This window comes from Amyelois transitella, chromosome 29 (assembly GCF_032362555.1).
Source record: "Amyelois transitella isolate CPQ chromosome 29, ilAmyTran1.1, whole genome shotgun sequence".
NCBI lineage: Eukaryota > Metazoa > Arthropoda > Insecta > Lepidoptera > Pyralidae > Amyelois > Amyelois transitella.
In genome coordinates this window covers 1015746-1042296 of record NC_083532.1, presented here as the reverse complement: position 1 = coordinate 1042296, position 26551 = coordinate 1015746, and the positions used below count along the sequence as shown (strand labels likewise).

At 36.3% G+C, this 26551-nt stretch overlaps 1 protein-coding gene across 2 annotated transcripts; it reads left to right on the top strand.

The window, feature by feature from the left end:
* The first annotated feature begins 1561 nt into the window (after positions 1-1561).
* On the top strand, positions 1562-26321 carry LOC106131054 (homeobox protein Hox-A1). Of its 2 annotated transcripts, none has more exons than XM_060952741.1 (5): positions 1562-1728; positions 5727-6210; positions 7474-7692; positions 22870-23027; positions 25125-26321. In XM_060952741.1, the coding sequence occupies exons 2-5, from the start codon at positions 5742-5744 to the stop codon at positions 25467-25469; spliced, it is 1191 nt and encodes a 396-aa protein (XP_060808724.1). In that variant the 5' UTR covers positions 1562-1728; positions 5727-5741; the 3' UTR covers positions 25470-26321. The 2 variants fall into 2 exon arrangements, with proteins under 2 accessions (XP_060808724.1, XP_013185500.2); XM_013330046.2 differs by having other exon boundaries at positions 5700-6210; positions 25125-26320.
* The last annotated feature ends 230 nt before the right edge of the window (positions 26322-26551 follow it).

The window sequence follows — 26551 nt, the reverse complement described above, 5'->3', positions numbered from 1 at the left end:
ATCTATATTAAGAATCCAAATAAAAATTGATAAAAAATTAATGAGTTCTTATTTTTTGCCTGTTAGCTGGTCAGTAAGACCTACGCATACCTAATCTCTTAGCTTAGTTCAAATAACATCCGGATGGATTATTAAAACGAAATATATCTAATGATAAAACCATAAAAAATAATGTGTGTCTTAGATTTTTAAAAACATGGTTCACTTTAGAATACCTACGACTCCATTTCTATCAATTTTGTACGAGGCGACTAAGGACTTAGCACTTACATCAGGTGCAACAATCATGTCCCAACCAGTGTTAATTTTCCTATAACAAGGTCATGGAGGTAAGAACTACACAGCTCACGGTCCGCCAAGTCAATTATCTGGCAGAGGGTAAGACAATTTGAAGACATTTTGTGACAAATGTCGAATGAAAACTTACTTATTTACTTAGTTTACCTACTGGTTTAAGTAAGAATTAATATACCTACTTACATAGTTGGTTTAAATTAAGTTTTCTTGTTATTATAATAGATACGTAAAAAAAAAGCGCGCGACGCCGTTTTTATCGCGCGAAAAACTACCGCTGTTACGCTATTTATTTATTCATTTATTAAGTAAGTACCTACCTAAGTAAGTGATCTCTTGTTCACTAAAGGAGTACATTACAAATAAAAACAGTACAGTACAAAGGCGGGATTATCCCTAAGTGGGATCTCTTCCAGCCAACCTAACAATAAGATAATAATTTATTATGACGTGAAAGGGAACAGTGATAGATTTAAAAAAATGGCTGGTCCGATTAACTTGGTCCTTTTTTTTCGAAGCAAAATGCTTGCCATTTGGTTTGGAAATTGGATGTCGTAAAAGGCGACTTAAGGATAGGCTTACAAATTTGGGATTATTCTTTTAGGCGACGAATGAATGAATGAATGATGAATCTCAATTTTATTGGTAAGCCTAACAGCTGAACTTGGCCTATCAATATTTTCAAGCTGTGCCTACACCGCAAGGGATATAGACGTGATTATATGTATGTATGTAATAATAATTAATTTGTTGTTTTGGAATTTTGCAGTCGGTGGAAGTGTATGTAGGTATGTAGGCAACATGCCAAATATCAAATCTCTACACCCACCCGTTTGGGCCATGCGTCGATATGTCAGTCATCCATCAGTCACTTCCTAAGTAACTACTTACTTTTAACATAAAACACTCTTTAGCATAACACTCTCCTTTTCTGTTATCGGGTAAAAAAATCTCGCAATTTATAACAAGAAAGTTTTACTTAATACCACTAAAAATCTCCAGCAAAACACATTTAATAAACTACACAAATCCATTTTGGCGAAACCAAGAAAATGCCGGGGTAATTGCTTTGCGCACGAAAGGGACAGACAAACAAAAGAGCGAGACGGTAACAATAGGGTGGAGTTATAATCATAAACCAGTGTAAAATGTCCTTTGCATCCTCTGAAAGTAATAGTTACGGAGGGTCTAAATAAATTGGACGCACCGCCCACATATTCGACAATATGCGATGATAATGGCCATAGAAGCAGTAATATAATTCAGTTTGAACTGAATACTTCGCGCGCGCGGTTTTTGAACGGATTCCAAATTTGAACGTTTAATTTTCTTTTTGCGGCCAGTGTTGTGCGATTAAGGATTTAAATACATTTTAGTGTAGTGTTTGTGTTTTATTTTTAATTTTCGATATTGTTTTTATTGGGTCAAGTCAAGGTATGATAAAAAAGATCTATACATTACATAGGTATCTTTTTAAATATTACTATTACGATAAATAGGTATGTTTTCTTTAGTAAAAAGTTATCAAACTTTAAAATTAACTATTATAAAATGGTACTCTGATCATACAATGCTTGTCAATTGAAAAATACCTATGTGAATATGATTCGAGTTACTAGTTAGTTAAAAACCAAATTTCTGCAATAAATGTCATTGCAGACTATGATTGACATTGCAGATATACTAACTTATAGATATATCTAGGTTACTTCTTTTATATACATATTTCGAAACGGGAAAATATTAATTAAAGGTTAACGTGGGCGAAGAATAACATAGAGGCTACTTTTTATCCCGAAGTTCCCGCGGGATAGACAGGGTTTCCATGCGGACGAAGTCGCGGGCGGCCTCTAGTAATGTATTAAGATACATTAAAATAAAATATAAAAAATGAAAACTTTAGAAAGACTTGAAATAAAACGTTAGAAATAAGTTTCTGCATTTGCTAAGTCCTAGTAACTAATCTAGTTGTAATTTTTTGATTTCTTGATGTATTACTTACATAAATATAAAAAAAACATAAAGAAATTTATGACAGTTATAAAAATCCTCTTAAAAATGTATAGGTAGTTGCATATAACTTTTGAAAGTTTTTTTTATATAGACAAGTAATTAAGTAGGTACACTTAAAAAGAGATGATGAATAATAATCAGTACCTATGCTCAATATATGTAATAGTATGCCGTGTGGATCCCGGCACCAATAGGTACGACCACTCTACCTCTTTCCCATGAATGTCGTTAAAAGCGACTAAGGAATAGGCTAAGATAAAGACGTGACTACATGTATGTATGTATTTATTCAATATTAGATTGCGAAATTTACTTAAAAGTTAAAGTTACTGCAGCTCTCAACTTTAAACTTAATATAGGTAAGCTAAATACAGCATGTAACTCACACTTTACATGCCGTAAAAGTTGCCTGTCGTTAGAATAGAATATATTTATTTTCAAAATTGTATACAAGGTATCACTTATTGACGTCACATCACTTAAATCTAATTATAACTACTACCTCTTCCAAAGCGCATGTGTAGAAGAAGCGGCGGAACAAACCACACTGCAGCATTTTCACCAGACGTCAATTTACAAATATAAATCTCTTAAATCTAAATCGCGGATGAATGCACATAGTCTACATTAAAAAAAACATAAATTAATGTAAAACTAATGATTTCAATACGAATATTTCATCAAATAAATAAAGATAAAATAAGATATGTACGTATGTACACACTGTACAAATTATGTCAACACCATGTCAAAAATGCACAAGCATTTAAGAAGCCATTATGTCAAGCTCGGGTCACATTCGTTTTAACGTTCGCATTTTACCTTCAAAAAGTCCCAATTTAGTAGAAAACAAGAAAACAATCGTATGATAATAAATAATAATTATTGCTAAAAAAAGACATAAACGAGATACTTTCCCTTATTAAAAAAAAAAAAATATTTAATTTATTTTATTTTCATTCAGGAATATAAATATTCCGCTGCCGGTAGATAACTAAATAAGTTTTTTTTTTAATAATATTTGTGTTTATAAATAAATAGGAATCATAAAATAGCAATTACAGTAATTTAAACAAATTAGTATTATGTACTTATCCTACTAATATTATAAATGCGAAAATTTTTGATTAGTCTGTTACTCTTTCACGCAAAAACTATTGAACCGATTACGATGAAATTTGGTATGTAGGTAGCTGAAGACCCAGAATAACAAATCCCGGCATAGGCTACATCCCGGAATTCCCGCGGGATTGATTCCACGAAGAGAACTAATTTTTAATACTCGTCTGAACGCGTCAATAGCATCAATAAGCCTTCAAGTCTGCGAGACTGTTGACTCTGTCTACTCCGTAACGGATAAAGACGTGACGAAAGTATATTCATTATTCAGAACCTTCAAAGCCATAGAAATAACGTCGCGATCCAATATTGATAGATATCTTTCCACGATCATACGATTGAACAACGCGCCATATTGATTTTTCCAATCCAATGTAAATATTTGACGAGCTTGTGCGATGTGGGAACGAATTGTGATATTTTACAGAAAAAGAATTTATTTTATTCATTTTCAAAATAGGATACAATGTACTTATATCTCTCACTAGAGGCCGCCCGCGACTTCGTCCGCATGGAAACCCTATCAATCCCGCGGGAACTCTGGGATAAAAAGTAGCCTATGTGTTATTCTGGGTCTTCAGCTACCTACATACCAAATTTCATGGTAATCGGTTCAGTAGTTTTTGCGTGAAAGAGTAACAAACATCCATACATCCATACAAACTTTCGCCTTTATAATAGTAGTAGGATTGTTCTGACTGACAATTGGCCTGACTCTTATACTTAGAGTACTTAATTACTGATCTATACCATCTATTTTATCTTAATATATAATATTTAAACGTGCCGTGTGGTTCCCGGCACCAAAATTAAAAAAAAATAGGACCACTCCATTTCTTTCCCGTTGTAAAAGGCGACTAAGCGATATGTTTATAAACTTGGGATTTTTCTTTTAGGCGATGGGCTACCAACCTGTCACTATTTGAATATTAATTCTATCGTTAAGCCCAACGGCTGAACGTGGCCTGTCCGTCTTTCAAGACTGTTGGCTCTGTCTACCCCAAAAGGGATATAGACATGATTATATGTATGTATTTATTGACGGCCTCTGTGGCTCAGCGGTAGTACGCTTGTCTGTGACACCGGAGGTCCCGGGTTCGAATCCCGGTCAAGGCATGATGAGTAAAGAACTTTTTCTGATTGTCCTGGGTCTTGGATGTTTATCTATATAAGTATTTATTATTATTATAAAATATAGTACCTATCGTTGAGTTAGTATCTCGTAACACAAGTTTCGAACTTACTTCGAGGCTAACTCAATCAGTGTAATTTGTCCCATATATATTTATATATATATTTATTATCCATATATCTTTGGCTATTCAGAGACAACTGTTTTTTTTGTTGGTTTATTTTTTTTAATAGTCATCTAGCTACCGAAACCCATTATATTACTATCTCGACACGTGCCATAAAAAAAAACGGTAGGAACCCGTTAGATAACCGTTTATTAACCGATAATAACTTAATAACATTCAATGGTAATGATAACATTATCGTAGTGATGGGAGTTCATTAAAAATAATTGTTTTTACTCAACTGCGCACAGAAGTGTTAAGTTTTTTCCATACCTTAGGTAGGTAGTAAAACATTTTGGTATATAAATGATCGAGTACAAGAATATCGGATTAAGGACATTACATACATACATACATAAAATCACGCCTCTTTCCCGGAGGGGTAGGCAGAGACTACCTCTTTCCACTTGTCACGATCTCTGCATATTTCCTTCGCTTCATCCACATTCATAACTCTCTTCATGCAGGCTCGGCGGTTTCGGGTACTTTTGACCTGACCCTTTACCAGGACGTCCTTAATTTGATCAAGATACGTACGTTTAGGTCTTCCCACTCCAACCTTTCCCTCCACACTCTCCTTGTATATCTGCTTAGTCAACCTGTTTATATTAAGGACATTAATTTTACATATATTTAGGTAGGTATATTTAATACTTTAAATGCTTATTTGTTAATTGTAAATATTGCGATATATGTTTTTATTTACAATAATAATAATTATAAGGGTTAAGTCAAGTTTACCTATCTACCCTAAAATGACCAGTTCGTGTGAAAAGATTAATTAATTGTACTTAGATTTGGTTCTATTAATAGGTATTATACTTATTACGTTTTTATCAATACTTTAAGGATTTCATTGGTAAACTTATTGAAAAGTCTAAATGTTCCATTTCCCTTGATAATTTGAAATATTCGGTGCTTAAAACAAAAGCACCTACAATTTTTTATGATTGTAACAAGATGCCATCTTTTCAGGGGTGAAATGTAAAAATGTCGTCACAGATCCTAACACACGCGATGTACCGAAGAGACTCAAGCGAAACCGACCGCCCTTTAGAAGTAGACCAAGATTCCATCGACCAGAGTCGGTCAAACAGCCCAAAAAAATACTATCCCGACTCAAAAACGATCATAAACCAACAAAAAAAATCATTCTGCATCGACGCACTGTTATCAAAGCATATAGAGCCAAACGACAACAAAATGTCACAGACTAAATATCTTTCATTGATTCAAAATAAGAACTACATAACTCGATTTCAAAATGAGAATTACGATACGCAAATCGAGCAGAATACCATAAACAAATATCAGGATAACGAGAGTTTCGACCATAGAGCAGAGACTGATAGCCCTAGGTCTGGACAGAGTAGTCCAAGAAGTGGTACTCCTGTTTCTGAGGACGGGAACAGGTCTGGAAGCTACAGCCCGCCGATTTCGCCGGGAGTCGAAGGCGGCAGTGAAGAGTATGAAAGCTATAGGCCTGGTACGTACTTTTTTTTTATTTGCTTGATGTCACAGTATTTTGTTTCTGCCTACTCCTCCGTGAAAAAGGGGCATAGAAATATGTGTAGAGTTACAATAAATGCAAAAAAAGAATTCCAATTCACTTATTAATTCAGATAAAAGAGAGCCATCTTTAACAAAGAATGCAGTATGCTGAACTTATATATAAAACTTTTATTTATCATCTATGTTCTTAAAAAAAATAGATAGTACTGTACAACACCGGCAAATAACTTTTTGGCGGGAACCCAAACTTCATGTTGCTGTAATATTTTTCTAAAATGTGCGTTTTATGGACTATTTAATTAAGTGTTCGTGGACAAAAATGAGTGTGGGAGAGTGTCACAATAATGGATTTAATGATTTTTGATGTTGTCCCAAATAGTCCCGAGAAAGTGCGAAGTGAAGCACTACATCTATTACTCGACCAATACAAAGTACAATTCTATAACTAGAACAGAACATTAGCAAAAATAAGTTTGATTACCATAAAAAAGGTAAAATTTGAAATTTCCGGGAAGCGCAGTAGCAATTTTCATTTAAAAAAATCATGTGCGCAAGTGTTCAGAGTAGAATTTTGTCAACTATCGTGCCGGGCACAATACATCACCAGCCAAATGGTTTCTTACTTAATAGTAAGAAAAGTAATTGCATCCTAACCTTTATTTTACAATTTAAATGTGTTTATTACACATAATGGGCTTTCTAATGTGTTTTTTCTCATCATGACATTTTATTGACAATAAACGAAATCTTTAGGCCTACATAAAACATAACTAAAGTATAATTTAATCTAATATTATTTAATTAAAAAAAAAACTTTACTAAATTATAGACAAAAAAGATGCTTATTTTAAGTTTGACTCCTAGAAAGAGTTCCTTTTACGCCGACAGCATTCCTGCGTAGCATTACATACATACATAAAATAACGCCTCTTTCCCGGAGGGGTAGGCACAGACTACCTCGTTCCCCTTGCCACGATCTCTGCACACTTCCTCCGCTTCATCCACATTCATAACTCTCTTCATGCAAGCTCGGCGGTTTCGGGTACTCTTGACCTGACCCTTTGCCTGGACGTCCTTAATTTGATCAAGACACGTTCGTCTAGGTCTTTCCACTCCGACCTTTCCCTCCACACTCTCTATTGCGCACACACGCTGTATTGCAATAACAATACGCTACGCCAGAAAGCTCGAGGTCATTTAAATCTTATTAAATACAACTATAAATTTTTCTACCCAGGCATAATCCCAAAACCAGGACTCCTGCCCCAGAATCCGGCCCTCATGGCGGCCCAGTCCGCAGCGCTGTTCAACTACCCGCAAATCTCCCAGCCCCTGCCCCCAGGGGCTCCAATGACGTCGGCCTTCCACCACCCTGGAGACAGAGTACTGCATCATATGCAGTTGGAGTGGCTCGCCAGGACTGGAATGTTCTACCATAGGATACCGGAGCTGGGAGGTGAGTGAATGAAAACTTAGTATATAAAATTTGTTTCTTAGAATAGAATAGATTTATTTTCAAAATTGGATACGAAGTATCACTTATTGACGTCACATAACTTAAATCTAATTGTAACTACTACCGCTTCCAAAGCGAGTGAAGAAGCGGCGGAACAAACTACACTGCAGCATTTTCATCGGACGTCAAATCACAAATATAGATCTCTTAAATCTAAATCGTGGACGAATGCACATTGTCTACATTTAAAAACATGAATGAATGTAGAACTAATTATGTATTAACTTATTTAACATACATACATATATATAATCGCGTCTATATCCCTTGCGGGGTAGACAGAAGCGACAATCTTGAAATGACTGATCGGCCACGTTCAGATATTTGGCTTAGTGATAGAATTGAGATTCAAATAGTGACAGGTTGCTAGAGCATCGCTTAAAAAAGGATCCCTTGTTGTTGGCTCTGTCTACCCAACAAGGGATAAAGATATGACTATATGTATGTATGTAAAATATGAATCACACATCAAGTTAAAGTAATCAAGCGGTGATTAACTAAGGTCAACTTAGCGAATTTTGATTTTGAAAGAAATTTATACTCATAGGTACATACATAAATATAATCACGTCCACATCCCTTGCGGGGTAGACAGAGCCAACAGCCTTGAAGACTGATAGGCCACATGCAGCTGCTTGGCTTAAAGCAATTCAAACTATATTCATATTTTAGAATTTTATTATTAAAAAAAAAATTATACTCCCGTCTAAATGCCGTGTGGCTCCCGGCACCAATACAAAAAAGAATAGGACCACTCCATCTCTTTCCCATGGATGTCGTAAAAGGCTACTAAGGGATAGGCCTACAACCTTGGGATTGTTTTTAAGGCGATCGATTAGCAACCTGTCACTATTTGAATCTCAATTCTATCATAAAGCCAAATAGCTGAACATGGCCATTCAGTCTTTTCAAGACTGTTGGCTCTGTCTACCCCGCAAGGGATATAGACGTGACCATATGTATGTATGTATGTTCAAGTTTAACTTGTTTTGTTTTAAAGTTTTCCCCGTAATTACAAGACCATTCCCGTGGGAAATTTCCCACTAATCACTGTTTAGGTCATCTCTGTAACACGATAACGTCTATTTCATACCCGCCGTGTAATGACAATTGTAAATGCCTGAAACGTGCATCCGACAGTTTAGGAGTGATAACAACACAATCAATCACACATTTAGGACAAGATTACACTAAGATGGATTATGTTTGTATGAAAAACGTCTTGTTATTGGGAAATCATTTTTTTATTAGTCATAGAACATACTTCTTACATATTTCCTACTAATCCTACTACTATTATAAAGGCGAAAGTTTGTATGGATGTTTGTTACTCTTTCACGCAAAAACTACTGAACCGATTACCATGAAATTTGGTATGTAGGTAGCTGAAGACCCAGAATAACACATAGGCTACTTTTTATCCCAGAGTTCCCGCGGGATTGATAGGGTTTCCATGCGGACGAAGTCGCGGGCGGCCTCTAGTATTATAAATGCGAAAGTTTGTGAGTATGTCAGTATGGATGTTTGTTACTCTTTCACGCAAAAACTGCTGAATCGATTACGATGAAATTTGGTATGTAGGTAGCTGAAAACCCAGAATAACATATAGGCTATTTTTTATCCCTGAGTTCCCGCGGGATTAATTCCACGCGGACGAAGTCGCGGTCGGCCTCTAGTTTTTAATATAGTATAAATACACGTCTTTATCCCTTACGGAGTAAACAGAGCTAACAGTTTTCGCACCGAACGTCAACTTACAAACCAAAAGGTGGCCTCTAAGCCTTTGCTGGACTGTTGGCTCTGTCTACCCCGTACGGGATACAGACGTGATCATATATCAATTTACAAAACGTAAACTTGGTAATTACTCGCCAGGCAAAAAATATAAATATATACATATATCTTGTGTGTGTTGTTCCCGGCACCAATAAAAAAAAAGAATAGGACCACTCCATCTCTTTCCCATGGATGTCGTAAAATGCGACTAAGGGATAGGCTTACAAACATGGGATTCTTTTTTAGGCGACAGGCTAGCAACCTGTCACTATTTGAATCTCAATTCTATCATTAAGCCAAATAGCTGAACGTGACCTTTCGGCTCTGTCTACCCCGTAAGGGATATAGACGTGATGATATGTATGTATGTATGTATCTTGTTACTAATCACTAATACCATTAGCTTCGCGCCCCGGCGTTGCTCGGAAGGGTGACAAATGTCGATGCGACTCTCATATTTGAATAGCGAGTTAAAAGAGGGTTCCAGTTAATTGCTGGCGTTTTAATGTCCAAATAGGCTTAAATATTACGGCAATAAAATTATTTGCTAATTGTTACAAAATGTTGTGTTGTGTCGTCTGCGCTGCATTAATTTTTATTTATTTAGGTATATTTTAAGCACAAAAATTCACTCGTGCGCGTTTATACCTGTATTCTCTCAAACAGTTCTCAAGAAGTATCTTTAGAACTTCGATAACCAAATCCAACTTATATGATCAAATTGAATTAACAATCACAGCTATTTAGCTTAATGATATAATTGAGATTCAAATAGTGCCTAACAGGTTGCTAACCCATCGCCTAAAAAGAATCCCAAGTTTGTAATCCTATCCCTTAGTCACCTTTTACGACATCCATGGGAAAGAGATGGAGTGGTCCCATTCTTTTTTGTATCGGTGCCGGGAACCACACGGCATCATCTTACTACACTCTTTCACAATCGATAAAATCATAACTATACTCTCGTGAGCGGGTAAAAAATTAATCCGCGTACCCTAAACGCGACCCCATAAGTGTCAATGGGCCATTTTATTGTGCCCATATGGCACTAAAGGCACCTGTTACGGCCATTACTTTTATGGCGGGGTAAGGGTGTTTCCACACAATCACATTGCAAATTATAACAATTATCATTATTATAGGTTTTGAATATGTTAAAATTATAATTTTTTTATCTAACGAGTTATAAATCTGTAGGTATTTATATAATTTCACATATGGAGAATATAAATAAACATATATGTACATGTGCCGTGTGGTTTCCGGCACCAATACAAAAAAGAATAGGACCACTCCATCTCTTTCCCATGGATGTCGTAAAAGGCGACTAAGGGATAGGCTTACAAACTTGGGATTCATTTTTAAGGCGATGGGCTAGCAACCTGTCACTAATTGAATCTCAATTCTATCATTAAGCCAAATAGCTGAACGTGGCCATTCAGTCTTTTCAAGACTGTTGGCTCTGTCTACCCCGCAAGGGATATAGACGTGACCATGTGTATGTGTATATATGTACATATATATATTGCGGGTAGACAGAGCCAATAGTGTTGGAAGGACTGAAAGACTACGTTTAGCCATTTAGTTCAGCTTTATGATGAAATTGAGAATCAAATAGCGACAGGCTAGTTCATCGCTTAAAAGTAGTATACCAGGTTTAAAGAATACCAACTTTATTCGCCTTTCTCTTTAGTCGCCTTTTACGACAACCATGGGAAAGAGATGGAGTGGCCCAATTATAAGAAGTAGCCTTTTTCTTTAGCCGCCTTTTACGAAAACCATGGGAAAGATATGGAGTTGTCCAATTATAAGAAGCCGGGAACCACACAGCACAAAGATATATGGTTATTAATGACTGGTTTTTTTTTTGTTATTCGGTCCACGTATTTTATATATTTCATGTGTTTTTTTTACCATCATTAACGGTTTATCTCAATGAACAAATAGCATGTGCCTATTTGGGTTGGGGGTTAATAAAAACGTCTACCGTTGCCGTCATAATTAGTGAGTGTTGGAATGTTTTCTCTGAGTAATTAAATTTTAAAATCAGCCGTCTGGTTTAATGTGATTTAGTGCTAGATAAGGTTGTGGTCCCAATGAGAGCGAGTTGGAATTAATAAAAAATACGGTCGAATTGAGAACCTCCTCTCGTTTTTTAAGTCGGTTAAAAAATGTATAGAATTAGAATACAAGAGAATAGATTTATTTTCAAAATTGGATACGAGGTATCACTTATTGACGTCACATCACTTAAATCTAATTATAACTATTACCGCATCCAAAGCGCATGTGTAGAAGAAGCGGCGGAACTAACTACACTGCAGCATTTTCATCGGACGTCAATTTACAAATATGTATAGATCTCTTAAATCTAAATCGTGGACGAATGTCTGAATGTACAAAATCTGACCAATATATGTTTATTTGTCAGACCCAGTGGATCACTGGTAGATAATGCTTCTAGTATTAAGTCCGCCTATTGTGCTATACATTTGGATTGTGTGCAATGAAGTTTAAATCTATACTAATATTATAAAGCTGAAGAGTTTGTTTAAACGCGCTAATCACAGGAACTACCGGTTCGAATTGAAAAATTCTTTTTGTATTGAATAGACCATTTATCGAGGAAGCCTTTAGGCTATATGAGTATAACATCACGCTGCAACTATTAGGAGCGAAGAAATAATGGAAAATGTGAAAAAACGGGGAAAATTATTCATCCTTTTTTGGGCTTCAATGATGCCCAAAACTTTTCCAAGCGGACAAAGTCGCGGGCACAGCTAGTAAATAAATATAAATTTCGTTCTTCTTCCTCCTGGCTTTAGTTGCGGTTGCAACCTCACCCCTCTGGAGAGGAGCCCGGGGTAAATCCTTGACCATGGAATCTGGATTATGAGGACAATATGGACTTCTCTGTTTATCAGTAGAACAGAGTTACAGTTACTGAGCGTTGTTCTCGTCATGTCGCTTTTTGAATCTCAATTCCATCATCATGCTTTACTTATAGCTACACGTGGGCTTTTAGTCCTTTAGACTGGTGGCTCTGTCTACCTCGTAACGGATAAATTCGTGATAATATTGCCACTATCTCTGCATACTTCCTTAAAAAAAATAATACAAACGGCTATCAATTTAGGGAAGGGCTTATAAACTTAAGATTCTTCTTTTAGGCGACGGGCTAGCAACCCGTCACTATTTGAATTACAATTCTATCATTAAGCCAAACAGCTCAATGTGGCCTATCAGTCTTTTCAAGACTGTTGGCTCTACCCCGCAAGGAATATGTATGTATGTATTAATTTAGTTTTAACTAGAATTATGCTATGTGGCTTCAATTTTTAATTTTGCGAAAATACCGGTGTGAAAACATTGTTAGGTACCCACATCGAGTATTCCGGCATCCCCCTGCACGGAAGTATTGGCTTTAAGGGTTCCAGGTTCGATTCCAAACTACATAAATCACGTTTTTAGAATAGCAAATCAATATACTTACATACATATGGTCACGTCTATATCCCGTGCGGGGTAGACAGAGCCAACAGTCTTGAAAAGACTGAATGGCCGCGTTCAGCTATTTGGCTTAATAATAGAATTGAGATTAAAATAGTGACAGGTTGCTAGCCCATCGCCTAAAAGAAAAATCCCAAGTTTATAAGCCTACCCCTTAGTCGCCTTTTACGACATCCATGGGAAAGAGATGGAGTGGTCCTATTCTTTTTTGTATTGGTGCCGGGAACCACACGGCACCAATACAAATCATCATCGACATCAATATACTTCTTTGTGGTTTTTCTGATGTCATTTGAAACAGTTAAATAAAACACAGAGCTTTAGTAATATAACAAAGCCAAGTAAACCAGCCATCAGTACCGTGAAGGTAACATTTAACTTTTCAATCGTTAAATCAATCTATTCAAGACTGTTGGCTCCGTCTGCCTCGTAGGGGATAAAGACGTCATATGAATGTTTAATCATTCATCTGCTATATAATTAGCGTACGCTAACAGTGGGACCCCAAGACGGGAGCTAAGCCAATTATCGTCAGCATTTGTCGGCAAACAAGGGAGCCCTTAGCAAATTAAATCCACGTAGGGCAGGGATGTGACGCTAGTTTATCGATAAAATAGAATAGAGATGAAGAGATCCCTTTATGGGATAAGTCCGCCATTGCTAGTGATTTGTTTATTTTATAACTTTGTATTATTTTCTTGTTACTGTGTAAATTTCTATGCAATAAAGATAGAATAGATTTATTTTCAAAATTGGATACAAGCGTATCACTTATTGACGTCACATCACTTAAATCTAATTATAACTACTGCCGCTTCCGAAGCGCATGTGTTGAAGAAGCGACGGAACAAACTACACTGCAGCGTTTTCATCGGACGTCAATATACAAATATAGATCTCTTAAATCTAAATCATGGACGAATGCACATTGTCTACATTAAGAAACATGAATAATAGGTAAGTTTATTCTATAGCTACGAGCTTTGACGGTCTCTGTGGCGCAGCGGTAATACGCTTGTCTGTGACACCGGAGATCCCGGGTTCGAATCCCGGTCAGGGCATGACGAGAAATGAACTTTCTCTTATTGGTCTGGGTCTTGGATGTTTTTCTATCTATTTATTATAAAATATAGTATCGTTGAGTTAGTATCTCGTAACACAAGTTTCGAACTTACTTCGAGGCTAACTCAATCTGTGTAATTTGTCCCGTATATATAATTTTTTTAAATGTTAAATTTATTTTTAACTAGAAATTACTTAAAAACAGGTGTGGGGACAACAGGGTGGACAACAGTTTTGTTTTGCGGAATATTGTTTTTAAGTTTCATTATGATTATTGTGTAATAAATAAATAAATAAACATAACCCTTATCACTGAGGGGTATGAACAATAGATGTTGGCAGATTCTCAGACCTACTCAATATGCTCATTAAATTTCATGAGAATCGGTCAAGCCATTTCGGACGAGTACGGGAACGACCATTGTGACACGAGAATTTTATATATAAGATATATGGGGCTAACTCAATCTGTGTAATTTGTCGGTTATATTTACAATAATAATTAGGTAAACCACAATTTTATTAGTAAAATCCGCATAACACCAGTTAATATCGGTATTTGTATTTACCATTTAATAGGATTCGCGTTAAAATTATCACACAATTTTCACGTGACATTAAAAGCCTGTCCTGTCCGTACGGAAAAAGAGCGAAACGTACGAGATAAATTAAAAAAAAATACCAGCCAAGTGCGAGTCGGATTCGCGCACGAAGGGTTCCGTACCATTATTAACGTAACAATTGCGTTTGTTGAATGGCTAGCTGTGGCGACTTCGTCCGCGTGGAATAGTTATTTTGGGCATCATTGAAGCCCTCAAGGATTAATAATTTTCCCCGAATTTTCACATTTTCTGTTATTTCTTCGCTCCTATTAGTTGCAGCGTGATGCTACATAGCCTTCCTCGATAAATGGTCTATTCAACGCAAAAATATTTTTTCAATTCGAACCAGTAGTTCCCGAGATTAGCGTGTTCAAACAAACAAACTCTTCAGCTTTATAATATTAGTATAGATAATTTATTTTTTTTTACTCAATTTTCCTACCGATTTTATTTCAACGATACATGTGCTATGCAGAAAATTATCGATTTATCGATAACCCTTTCCCTTCCCTACCTAGGCCGTGACTCAAAAGGGGCAGTTTTACGCTTTTCCGTGGAGGAATACAATCAACGAATGCCATTTAGGTTAGGACGAAATTAATTAAGGTACAAATTAACAGTTACTGATTAAAACAGGTTATTTTTAGGGTTCAGCAGTTGCCGTGTGGTTCCCGGCATCAATACAAAAAAGAATAGGACCACTCCATCTCTTTCCCATGGATGTCGTAAATGGCGACTAAGGGATATGCTTACAAACTTGGGAGTCTTTTTTGAGGCGATGGGCTAGCAACCTGTCACTATTTGAATCTCAATTCTATCTGAAAGCCAAATAGCTGTGCGTGGCCTATCAGTCTTTTTAAGACTGTTGGCTCTGTCTACCTCGTAAGGAATATGGACGTACATACATACATACATATAGTCACGTCTATATCCCATGCAGGCTAGACAGAGCCAACAGTCCCAAAAAGACTGACAGGCCACGTTCAGCTTTTTGGCTCGATGATAGAATTGAGATTCAAATAGTGACTGGTTGCTAGCCCATCGCCTAAAAGATGAATCCCAAGTTTATAAGCCTATCCCTTAGTCGCCTTTTACGACATCCATGGGAACGAGATGGAGTGGTCCTATTATTTTTATATTGGTGCCGGGAACCACACGGCACAAGAATGTGGACGTGATTATATATATATGTATATGTATGTATGTTCCGATTGACTTTATGTAAAACCGGGTTAGGTAACTTGTTGTATGTTAATGCGCATGCGCGACAAAGCTCCGCCTACTCACCTCCCACTTGGCATGGTACATGAACATCTTAAATTCAATTTTTAACCCCCAACTCAACAATGAGGGGTGCCGTTTGATTCTCACTTTAGTATAGAACTACTCTATCTCTTTCTCGTAGATGTAAGTACATACATATTTATAGTTACGTCTATATCCCTTGCCGGGGTAGACAGAGCCAACAGTCTCGAAAAGACTGAAAGGCCACGTTCAGATTTATGGCTTCATGATAGAAATAGAGATTCAAATAGTGACAGGTTGCTAGCCCATCAAAAGGAATCCCAAGTCAAAGATGTCCAAAAGGAGATAAAAGGAAATAACACTTTTATCGAGAGTGAGTGCTTCATTTCCCGAGCAAATTGTAAAAGTCAACCAAGGGAACATACATAGGTACATTAAATCTCGCCTATTTCCGGAAGGGTAGACAGAGATTACATCGTTGCTACTATCCCTGCATACTCATTTCGCTTCATTCACATTCATCAAGGTAAATGCTAATAAATATAAGATATAAGATTTTAGACGAGACCTCACAACTTATCAATATCTGAATGAAAAATACCAAGTTTATAAGCCTATCCCTCAGTCGCCTTGTACGACATCCATGGTAACGAGATGGAGTCGTCCTCTTCTTTTTTTATCAGTGCCGGGAACCACACGGCACGAGTAATTACAAACTATTAATAAAAAAACACCAACCTGTACCTTTGTTCACTTGTCCTTATTTGTACTCCAGTTTAAACGATATAAACAAACAAATTAACACACAATAGCACCCCACTTTAATCCACCCCTTCGTTTAAATGATCGCGCCAATAAATAAAAAAAAAAAATGTTACCCCTATACGAAAAAGCATTCAATTTGCCGTCTTATTTACAATAAGTATAGAGTTAATTTCTACATAGTGACAGTTTAAGTGAGAACATGTGATCCAAATGTTATAATTGTTGACCAAATAAGCATTAAGTTTGGCGCTTTTGATGGCACAAATGTGCGCATTTTGAATTTTGTATAATGACATTACTGTAATGACCAATTATTTATTAGTCAAAATGGTATTAAATTTATTTGTTGTGAAAACAAACAACATTGTGTGGCGGGTTGCTAGCACATCGCCTGAAAGGGGAATCCCAAGTGCATAAGTCTATCCTTTAGTCACCTTTTACGACATCCATGGGAACGAGACGGAGTGGTCCTATTTTTTTTTTATTGGTGCCGGGAAACAAATTTAAGATACTTATAACGAGTGACGAGCTAGCCTTCAGGATAATATGCACGCAATGCAATTCATACAATCATCCTGAGTGTGTTAGCTGATAGTTAACATGACCTTTGTGCCGTGTGGTGGTGGCCCAGCATCAATATAAAAAATAATAGGACCACCTCATCTCTTTAGAATAGAACAGAATAGATTTATTTTCAAAATTGGATACAAGGTATCACTTATTGACGTCACATCACTTAAACCTAATTGTAACTACTACAAGCGGCGGAACAAACTACACTGCAGCATTTTCATCGGACGTCAATTTATAATTTTTTTTCAAGGATATCGTAGAAGGCGACTAAGGGAAAGTTTAATAAGCTTGGGATTGTTTTTGTAGGCGTTTTTACAGATGAACGTGGCCTGTCAGTCTTTAAAGAGTGTTGGCTCTACAGACAGTTGACATTGTCTACCCCGTGTAGCGTAAAAACGTGATACATACATACATACATGTAACAATGAATTGGAGTCCTGCTGTCATCTCATTCCCTTCCACTGCGGTCACACGACATGTAATCCTTGTCATCCCTAGGGAATTTACACGACGGGAATATGTTCGGTTTTTGGCAAAAATGGTGGCTTTTGTGTAGGTTTGCATTAATTATAACAAGTAAGCGACGCGCCCCGACTTCGTACGGTAAGTATATTATACATACATACATATAGTCACGTCTATATCCCTTGCGGGGTAGACAGAGCCAACAGTCTTGCAAAGACTGAATGGCCACGTTCAGCTATTTGGCTAAATGATAGAATTGAGATTCAAATAGTGACAGGTTGCTAGCCCATCGCCAAAAAAAGAATCCCAAGTTGGTAAGCCTATCCCTTAGTCGCCTTTTACGACAATGAAAAAAAGAGATGGAGTGGTCCTATGATTTTTTGTATTGAACCACACGGCACTTGCATTGTCTCGGTTTGCATTAATAATAACAAGTAAGCGACTCGCCCCTACTTCGTACGGTATATAATATTGACGGCCTCTGTGGCGCAGCGGTAGTACGCTTGTCTGTGACACCGGAGGTCCCGAGTTCGAATGCCGGTCAGGGCATGATGAGAAACGAACTTTTTCTGACTGGCCTGGGACTTGGATGCTTATCTTTATAAGTATTTATTATAAAATATAGTATCGTTGAGTTAGTATCTCGTAACACAAGTCTCGAACTTACATCGAGGCTAATGAGTATATTTATTTATATTTTATTTTATATAATATACTGTAATAAGTAATTACGAGTAATAAATGTACTATCTTAGATTTTATCTACAAGAAATAAACTAACACACTCGCTGCACTCTCAGCTTACACTCATTATAATTGTGCCGGGAACCACACGGCACTTGGGTACCTACGGCATAGCGAAAACAAATTTTCGAGTCTCCGAGTCTCCAAAACAAACATTGATTCAGGACCAAAAACGTATCAGAAGCGATGACGTCACAACAATGACGTCACGCGCTCCGCCGAGCGTAAGAAGGCAATCAACTAATTTGATTTCGGCTCCTCACAATGCTATTAGATATATAGACAGACAGACAGATTATGTTCCTTTATACATATATATGTATGTATATTTAATGCCGTGTGGTCCCCGGCACCAATAGAAAAGAGAATGGGGCCACTCGATTTCCTTAAAATAGATGTCGTAAAAGGCGACTAAGGGACAGGCATACAATGCAACATGTCACTATATGAATCTCAATGATATCATTAAGTCAAACAGCTGAACGTGGCCTTTTAGTGTTTTCAAGACTGTTGGCTCTGTCTACCCCGCAAGGCATATAGACGTGATTATATGTATGTTAAAATAATAATTACACAGATTTTCGTAAAAGTAGAACATCCATATTGAAATTAGAAACTAATTTATTTAAAAGCATTTCTTGGGACAATAATTTCATATTTTCAACATTGCACATACGCCCAGACTCTCACAGACTAGAAAATTATTAAATTATAAACGTGATTATATAAATTCAATATAATTTTTCAAGATTTCTCTTTTTTTTAATTATTGTAGTAAAGTTTCTTTTGTATTCTTTCTCAATTCGCGCCTGATTTTTTATCTGTACTGACTGTGGAGTAATAAATTAAATTTTTTGACTGTTTTTTTTTTATTGCAATTTCTACGTTCGCGGCAAAAGAAACTACTAAATCAAGCAAGAAATACCTACATCGATTTTCAGATTTCCCCGCGCTTTTCCCATCCCTACAAAGTTTGCAAGAAATAAATATGTCGTTAATTATACCGGAAGTCGGAGGGGGCGCAACGTCTGCCTTATTTATTTCGGTTGGTACTACGTTGCAATTACATCGTCTGATAGGTTGCTCTATTTTCGTTTTTTATTAATACATACATTTAATATATTTTTGTTTGAGGGTTTTGTACCACTCTGTCTCTTTATCATGGATGTCGTAAAAGGCGACTAAGGGATAGGCTTATAAACTTGGGAATTCTCTTTTAAGAAGATGGGTGGTTAATTAAACACTCACAAAAATTTATAAACTTAATAATACTGTAAGACAAAACTTAAAAACATTGAAATAAACATAAAATAAAAGGTGAATTCTAACTTGTGTTAACTTTTGTGTAGGTCATATGAAAAAAAAAAACAATTGACTCTCATCTCCAAAAAAAATTACCTTTTTTTAAAAGCTCCCAGTGCACTAACAAAACAAACAATGGGTTGGCAACCTGTCACTATTTGAATATCAATTCTATCATTGAGCATAACAGTTGAACGTGGACCTATCAGTCTTTGCGAAATTGTTGGCTTTGTCTACCCCGTAAGGGATAAAGACGTGATAATATGTATGTCGCATTATTCTAGGATCTTATCAATCAAATTATCAGTATAGATGGATGACTTGAGACGAATAAAAGTGACATGATTGGGATGTTATCGGTATTAATGTTATCGTTTAGTCAACGTATCAAATCAAATGTATTTTTGGAAAAATAAAATGATGTTGACAAGTTACCTTTTTATTTTTTTAAAAAAACAATTGTATTTCGTCATCTTCTGTTTCGTTATGAAAAATACTTACTGAAACTGCATTACTGTAGAACAATCAATGATATATGTACTTCTTAATATACTTACTTATTTACAATGAAAGTGATTCTAATAGGTACATTTTGTATATGTAATAAATAATAGTATATAAAATAAGTTTAAAATTTAATTTATATCAATTCAGTACTTAATTTTATTATGATTAATAATTCCAATACTGCATTTATACTTATTCAAGTATATTAAAAAAATATTTTATTATTATTTTATGCAGAGCAACTTTCCAACCATTTCCAAAGATTTACGAAGGCTCTGGGGTCTCACGAGCTAATCTGAAACCTGCCAGCCAGTATTTATTGTCGATGATTCCAAATTCAAAATAATTTGTAAAGATTTCTCTTTTTTTTTCATTATTGTAGCTAATAAAGTTTATTTTGTATTATTTCTCAATTCGCGCCAAAATTTTTTATCTGTAGACTGTAGAGTAGTAAATTTTTTGACTGTTTTTTTTTTATTGCAACGTCTACGTTCGCGGCAAAAGAAACTACTAAATAAAAAAAATGAAAACTAACAAAAAAAAACCAAATTAAGCGCAACAAATTAATAGTATTAGCACTTAGCGCCCCAAACTCGAACGCGGGACCGACAGATGTGCGGTCTCGGCGTTTATCGCTAAACAAACACCACCACATGTCCCCGTAATTGATAATTATCATTTTTATTGGCCAGCTCTCGGCTTTTCGGCGTTTCAGATTAGATTTCTAATGATTGCTTTGATAAATGCGATTGGGATTAACATTATGCATAATTACGTGCAGTGTAGGTATCTAAATAAAATCTCTATAGGTATGTATAACCAGTTGTTCGTCGTGAACTAAGGTCTCGCGAACACTTTAAATTTTATTTTTAATCTAAGTTTATTGGTAGAACTCACCCGTTTAACTCGCTCGGTTAAAAAATTAGTGTATCTGTACAGAAAAACTAATTGAATTATGTTTTTTTTTTACTTGGCTCATAAACTTGGGATTCTGTTTGTAGGCGATTGGCTAGCAACCTGTCACTATTTGAATCTCAATTCTATCATTACACAACTGAACGTGACCTATCAGTCTTTCCAAGACTGTTGGCTCTGTCTACCCCGCAAGGGATATATACGTAACTTTGTATATTTAGGTTCACTGGTTTTCATTCCAGCAATACGTCATGGTGACAGGTCTTCCCGCCAATTGTTTTTTTTTTCTCTAAACAAGCAAAGGGGACTGACGTGTTAGGTGTTATCCTGATTGGCAGTTTTACTCAATGTAATGTGGTTTATTTTGATCAACAAATAACATCTGTTGTGTTATTTTTGTCTTTGCAAAATTGCTTCAATAATGTACCTACTTGTCAGATTACGCAATTTTCCCGTATGAATTATTATTTGGTCTTCATACATACATACATACCATCACGCCTGTCTCCCACTGGGGTAGGCAGAGACTATGGATTTCCGCTTGCTGCGATCCTTACAGACCTCTCCCGCTTCCTCCACACTCATTACTCTTTTCATGCACATTCGACGATTACGGGTACTCCTCACATCTCCCTTTTTCAAGACATTTCAAATTTGTTCCTTGAAAGTTCGACGAGGCCGGCCCAGTCCCACTTTTACAGTCAGCTCTGCCTCATTCAAAATTCTTTTCTGTAATCTGTCCTCATCCATTTTCTCGACATGTTCAAACCAATTGAACATACTCTTTTCAATTTTGGTCACTACATCCTCTCTCGGAAATGAATCCGGTAAATTATGAAGTCCATTAGACCAAGATCTGGTCTTTGAAGCATATTAGTTTAGGTATAATGAAACTGGGGCGCTTTGCCATCCCCTCAGGGAACATGCGTTATTTGTATTGAAAGTTGAAAATAAAACAAAATCAAAACGGCCATTAGGACATCTTCGAAAAGTCACGTACAATCAACAGAAAAATCTTCATTTATTGATTTTTGATTTGGGTACTTAAGCACGCTTACTTGTTTGGAGATGATCGTGGATTCATTTTAATGTATTTTTAAATATTGTCGAAATGTTGAATGTGCCGTGTGGTTCCCGGCACCAATACAAAAAAGAATAGGACCACTCCATCTTGTTCCAATGGATGTCGTCAAGGGCGACTAATAATCATATATATCGTAAAAGTCGACTAAGGGATAAGTTTATATACTTGTGATTCCTCTTTTAGGCGATGGGCCAGCAACCTGTCACTATTTAAATCTCAATTCTATCATTAAGCCAAACAGCTGAACGTGGCATACCTATCAGTCTTTTGATGACTGTTGGCTCTGTCTTCCCGCATACACGTTATTATATGTTACTAGAGGCCGCCCGCGACTTCGTCCGCATGGAAACCCTATCAATCCCGCGGGAACTCTGGGATAAAAAGTAGCCTATGTGTTATTCTGTGTCTTCAGCTACCTACATACCAAATTTCATGGTAATCGGTTCAGTAGTTTTTGCGTGAAAGAGTAACAAACATCCATACATCCATACAAACTTTCGCCTTTATAATAGTAGTAGGATGTTTCATGTTTTATTTTTTAACTTAAAATATCTTCCTTGTTCCCAGGTGCTCCCCACGCCCTACTAGGCAAGACCCGTCGCCCGCGCACCGCGTTCACCTCTCAACAACTTCTGGAGCTGGAAAAGCAGTTCAGGATGAATAAATACCTCTCCAGACCTAAGAGGTTTGAGGTGGCTACCAGTTTGATGCTCACTGAGACTCAGGTACAGATTCTATAACAAAAAAATCTGGATGTTTATCTTTATAAGTATTTATTATAAAATATAGTATCGTTGAGTTAGTATCTCGTAATACAAGTCTCGCACTTACTTCGAGGCTAACTCAATGTGTGTAATAATTGGTCTCGTATATTTATTTATTTAAAATAAAAATCTAGTTTTAAGGTTTCCAGTGCGTGCCTTGTGGTACAGATTCTATAAAAATCTAGTTTCAAGGATTCTAGTGCCTTGTGGTTCTTTCGTGCGGCATTTAGACTATGCGCACTCCAACCCATGGTGTCGATTTCGGATGCTCTAAACCTAACCTTTACCTAGAACGTCTCCGATTTGATCAAGGTACGTTCGTCTAGGCGTTCCCACTCCAACAGTCCCATTCACACTTCCTTTTTATATTTGCTTAGTCAACCTGCTCTCATTCATCCTCTCGACATGACCAAACCATCTAAGCATTCCCTTTTCTATTCCTGTCACTATATCTTCTTTCACATCACAACATTCCCTTATCTGTTCCTTATGCTGACATCACAATTTTAGTCCTATCAAAATCCTAAGCGCTCTCATTTCCACCGCGTTTATTCTACTTTCGTGCTTTTTCTGCCACACTCATCTTTCACTCCCATACATTAGTGTTGGAACCAACATGCCCTTATGGTATTTTTTTATCACAAGGTATTCAATTATTTTATTGTTATTATCTCCTTGATCGATAAACATGTTGTAAAAACAAACAAGCACCAAGACAAATATAAAATGACAAATGACGCCCACAAAAACACCTTTACCGCCAAAAATATCCAGCATAACCTGAAACGGTGACATTTACAAAATGGCAGACACTTGTCACGTAACACAATGGCTGGAAAGAGTTTAGTCTCTTTGGTTGTTATTTTTTTATTATTATTTATTAGATTACTTAATAATAATCTTGTGGTAAAAAAAAGTTGCCAACGATGTAGGGCGATTTAATGGAGTGAAAAACATTTTTTGTATATTGTAATGCGATAACTTTCAAAAAACTAATTTTATTAAAACTTAAACATGTACGGGTATGTAGGATCCGTCAAAAGATTTTATTTCGACCTGCAAAGGCCGTGTGGTTCCCGGCACCAATACAAAAAATAATAGGACCACTCCATCTCTTCCCATGGATGTCGTAAAAGGCAACTAAGGCTTAAGCCTTACAAACTTGGAATTCTATTTTAGGCGATGGGCTAGCAACCTGTCACTATTTGAATCTCAATTCTATCTTTAAACCAAATAGCTGAACGTGGCCATTCAGTCTTTTCAAGACTGGTGGCTCTGTCTACCCCGCAAGGGGTATAGACGTGACTGTATGTATGTATGGATGTACGCAAAGGCTTTCAGTCGAGATTCCCAGTTTGTCTTCATCTTAAAAACGAAAATACGGGACGATTAACAAGAATCAAGTGGAACACACCAAGGAGTCTGGCAAGTGGCGGATTTGCGCTTACAAATGTGACACGATTATAGGGGAGGGGCGTTATGACACAAGTGGGAACGTTTATCCTGTACCTAGTTCAACAGTGAATCAGTTTTTGTTGCCCGTCATAATATATTGAGGCAGAAGTGTTATGTAGGCTAGCTTTTGACCGCGGATACGCTCGTGTTTGACAAAATTTAATTTTTTTTAACTGTCTCCTATTTATTTCACACTTCGCGAAATGTATACATACATATGGTCACGTCTATATCCGTTGCGGAGTAGACAGAGCCAACAGTCTTGAAAAGACTGAATGGCCACGTTCAGCTATTTAGCTTAATAATAGAATTGAGACTCAAATAGTGACAGGTTGCTAACCCATCGCCTAAAAAAGTTTGGCTAGCCAAGTTTGGAAGCCTATCCCTTAGTCGCCTTTTACGACATCCATGGGATAGAGATGGAATGGTCCTATTCTTTATTGTATTGGTGCCGGGAACCACACGGCGAAATGTTTACTCCGTAATATGTCTAAGGCACACGCGTGAAGCCAAACGTAAAAGCTGGCTGTCTGTGGATGATTGACTTGTTTTTCACGCTAAGTCGTTTTGCTATTTCATCAAATTAATTTCATTTGTTCCCAGGTAAAAATATGGTTCCAAAATCGAAGAATGAAGTGGAAGAGGTCGAAGAAAGCCCAGCAAGACTCTAAAGGCAAAGACTCTCACTCATCACATCAAAGCGACGATAAACCCAAAGCCAAAGATATTCCATTGCCCGAACCTGAAAAACCTCAACAAATGGCGGCAGATTTGACAGCTGTCAAACCACCAATGCTAGACAGGGACAGGATAATAGCGCTAGAACGAGAGCGGGCTATTGCCGCCGCGAATTTTAATTCAAATTTGGAAAACAGACGCGGTATGGTAGTGATGGGGCAAGATGGACGTCCAAATCCCAATGACATGTTTAGGCCATACGTAGTATAAAAGTGAATTATTTATTTTTTATTGAATAAAGAAGAAAATCGTTTGATAAAAATCTCCGAACAGTCGAATTTGTGACCTTATTTATGTTTTAAGTATTTAAAATAGTAGTTAACGAATAAATATTTTCTAGAATGTAAAGTTTTATGAGGCTTATAATTAAATAGGTGTTTAACTATAAAATAAAATAATATTAAGAATAGATACCTAATCATGACACCAACAAAATGTAAATATATATATATATATATATATATAAATTGCGCGAAATTCCTTTAAATTAGAAGATTGACCAAATATTTTAGTTTATTTCGGTGATGTCCTTTATATTTAATTAATTTCAATAAATATCTACTTATCTGCCTGCTGTTATAAATTAGTGTTTTAATGTGAATTGATACAGGCCAAATATAATTTAGTATTGAAGGTTTAATTTAAATAATATATAAATAATGGTATGTTTATAAATATAATTGACATATTCGTCTCTTGGATAACCTCAAATCTTTATTAATATGTAAAATTACCGCTTTCATTCATTTATTGCACTTTTTTCATATGCATTCATACTACTTATTCGCTAAGTATCTAAATTTATTTTTCAACAATATTTTTTTCTTTATAATTTGGTAAAAAGTAACTTTAGATATTCTAATGTTCCATATTTCGAGACCTGTATGTCAAAAATCGTGCATTGTAAAATATAAATTGTAATTTTTAAAAAAAATAATCTTGACCCTGACAGTATTATACGTATTGATGTTTATTCCAAATTGGATTAACAAATTACATGTGCTATTTTGTTTTAAGTATTTATTTTCATTATTTTAAGTTAAAAGGGTCAGGTCTAGTACCCGAAACCGCCGAGCTTGCATGAAGAGAGTTATGAATGTGGATGAAGCTAAGGAAGTATGCAGAGATCGTGGCAAGTGGAAAGATGTAGTCTCTGCCTACCCCTCCGGGAAAGAGGCGTGATTTTATGTATGTATGTATTTTAAGTTGTGACAACATCGCTTACGGTTACAATGTGTAGCTAACCTCTCAGTATTAAATATATCTAGATGTACTTAAGTACAGTTTTTTAA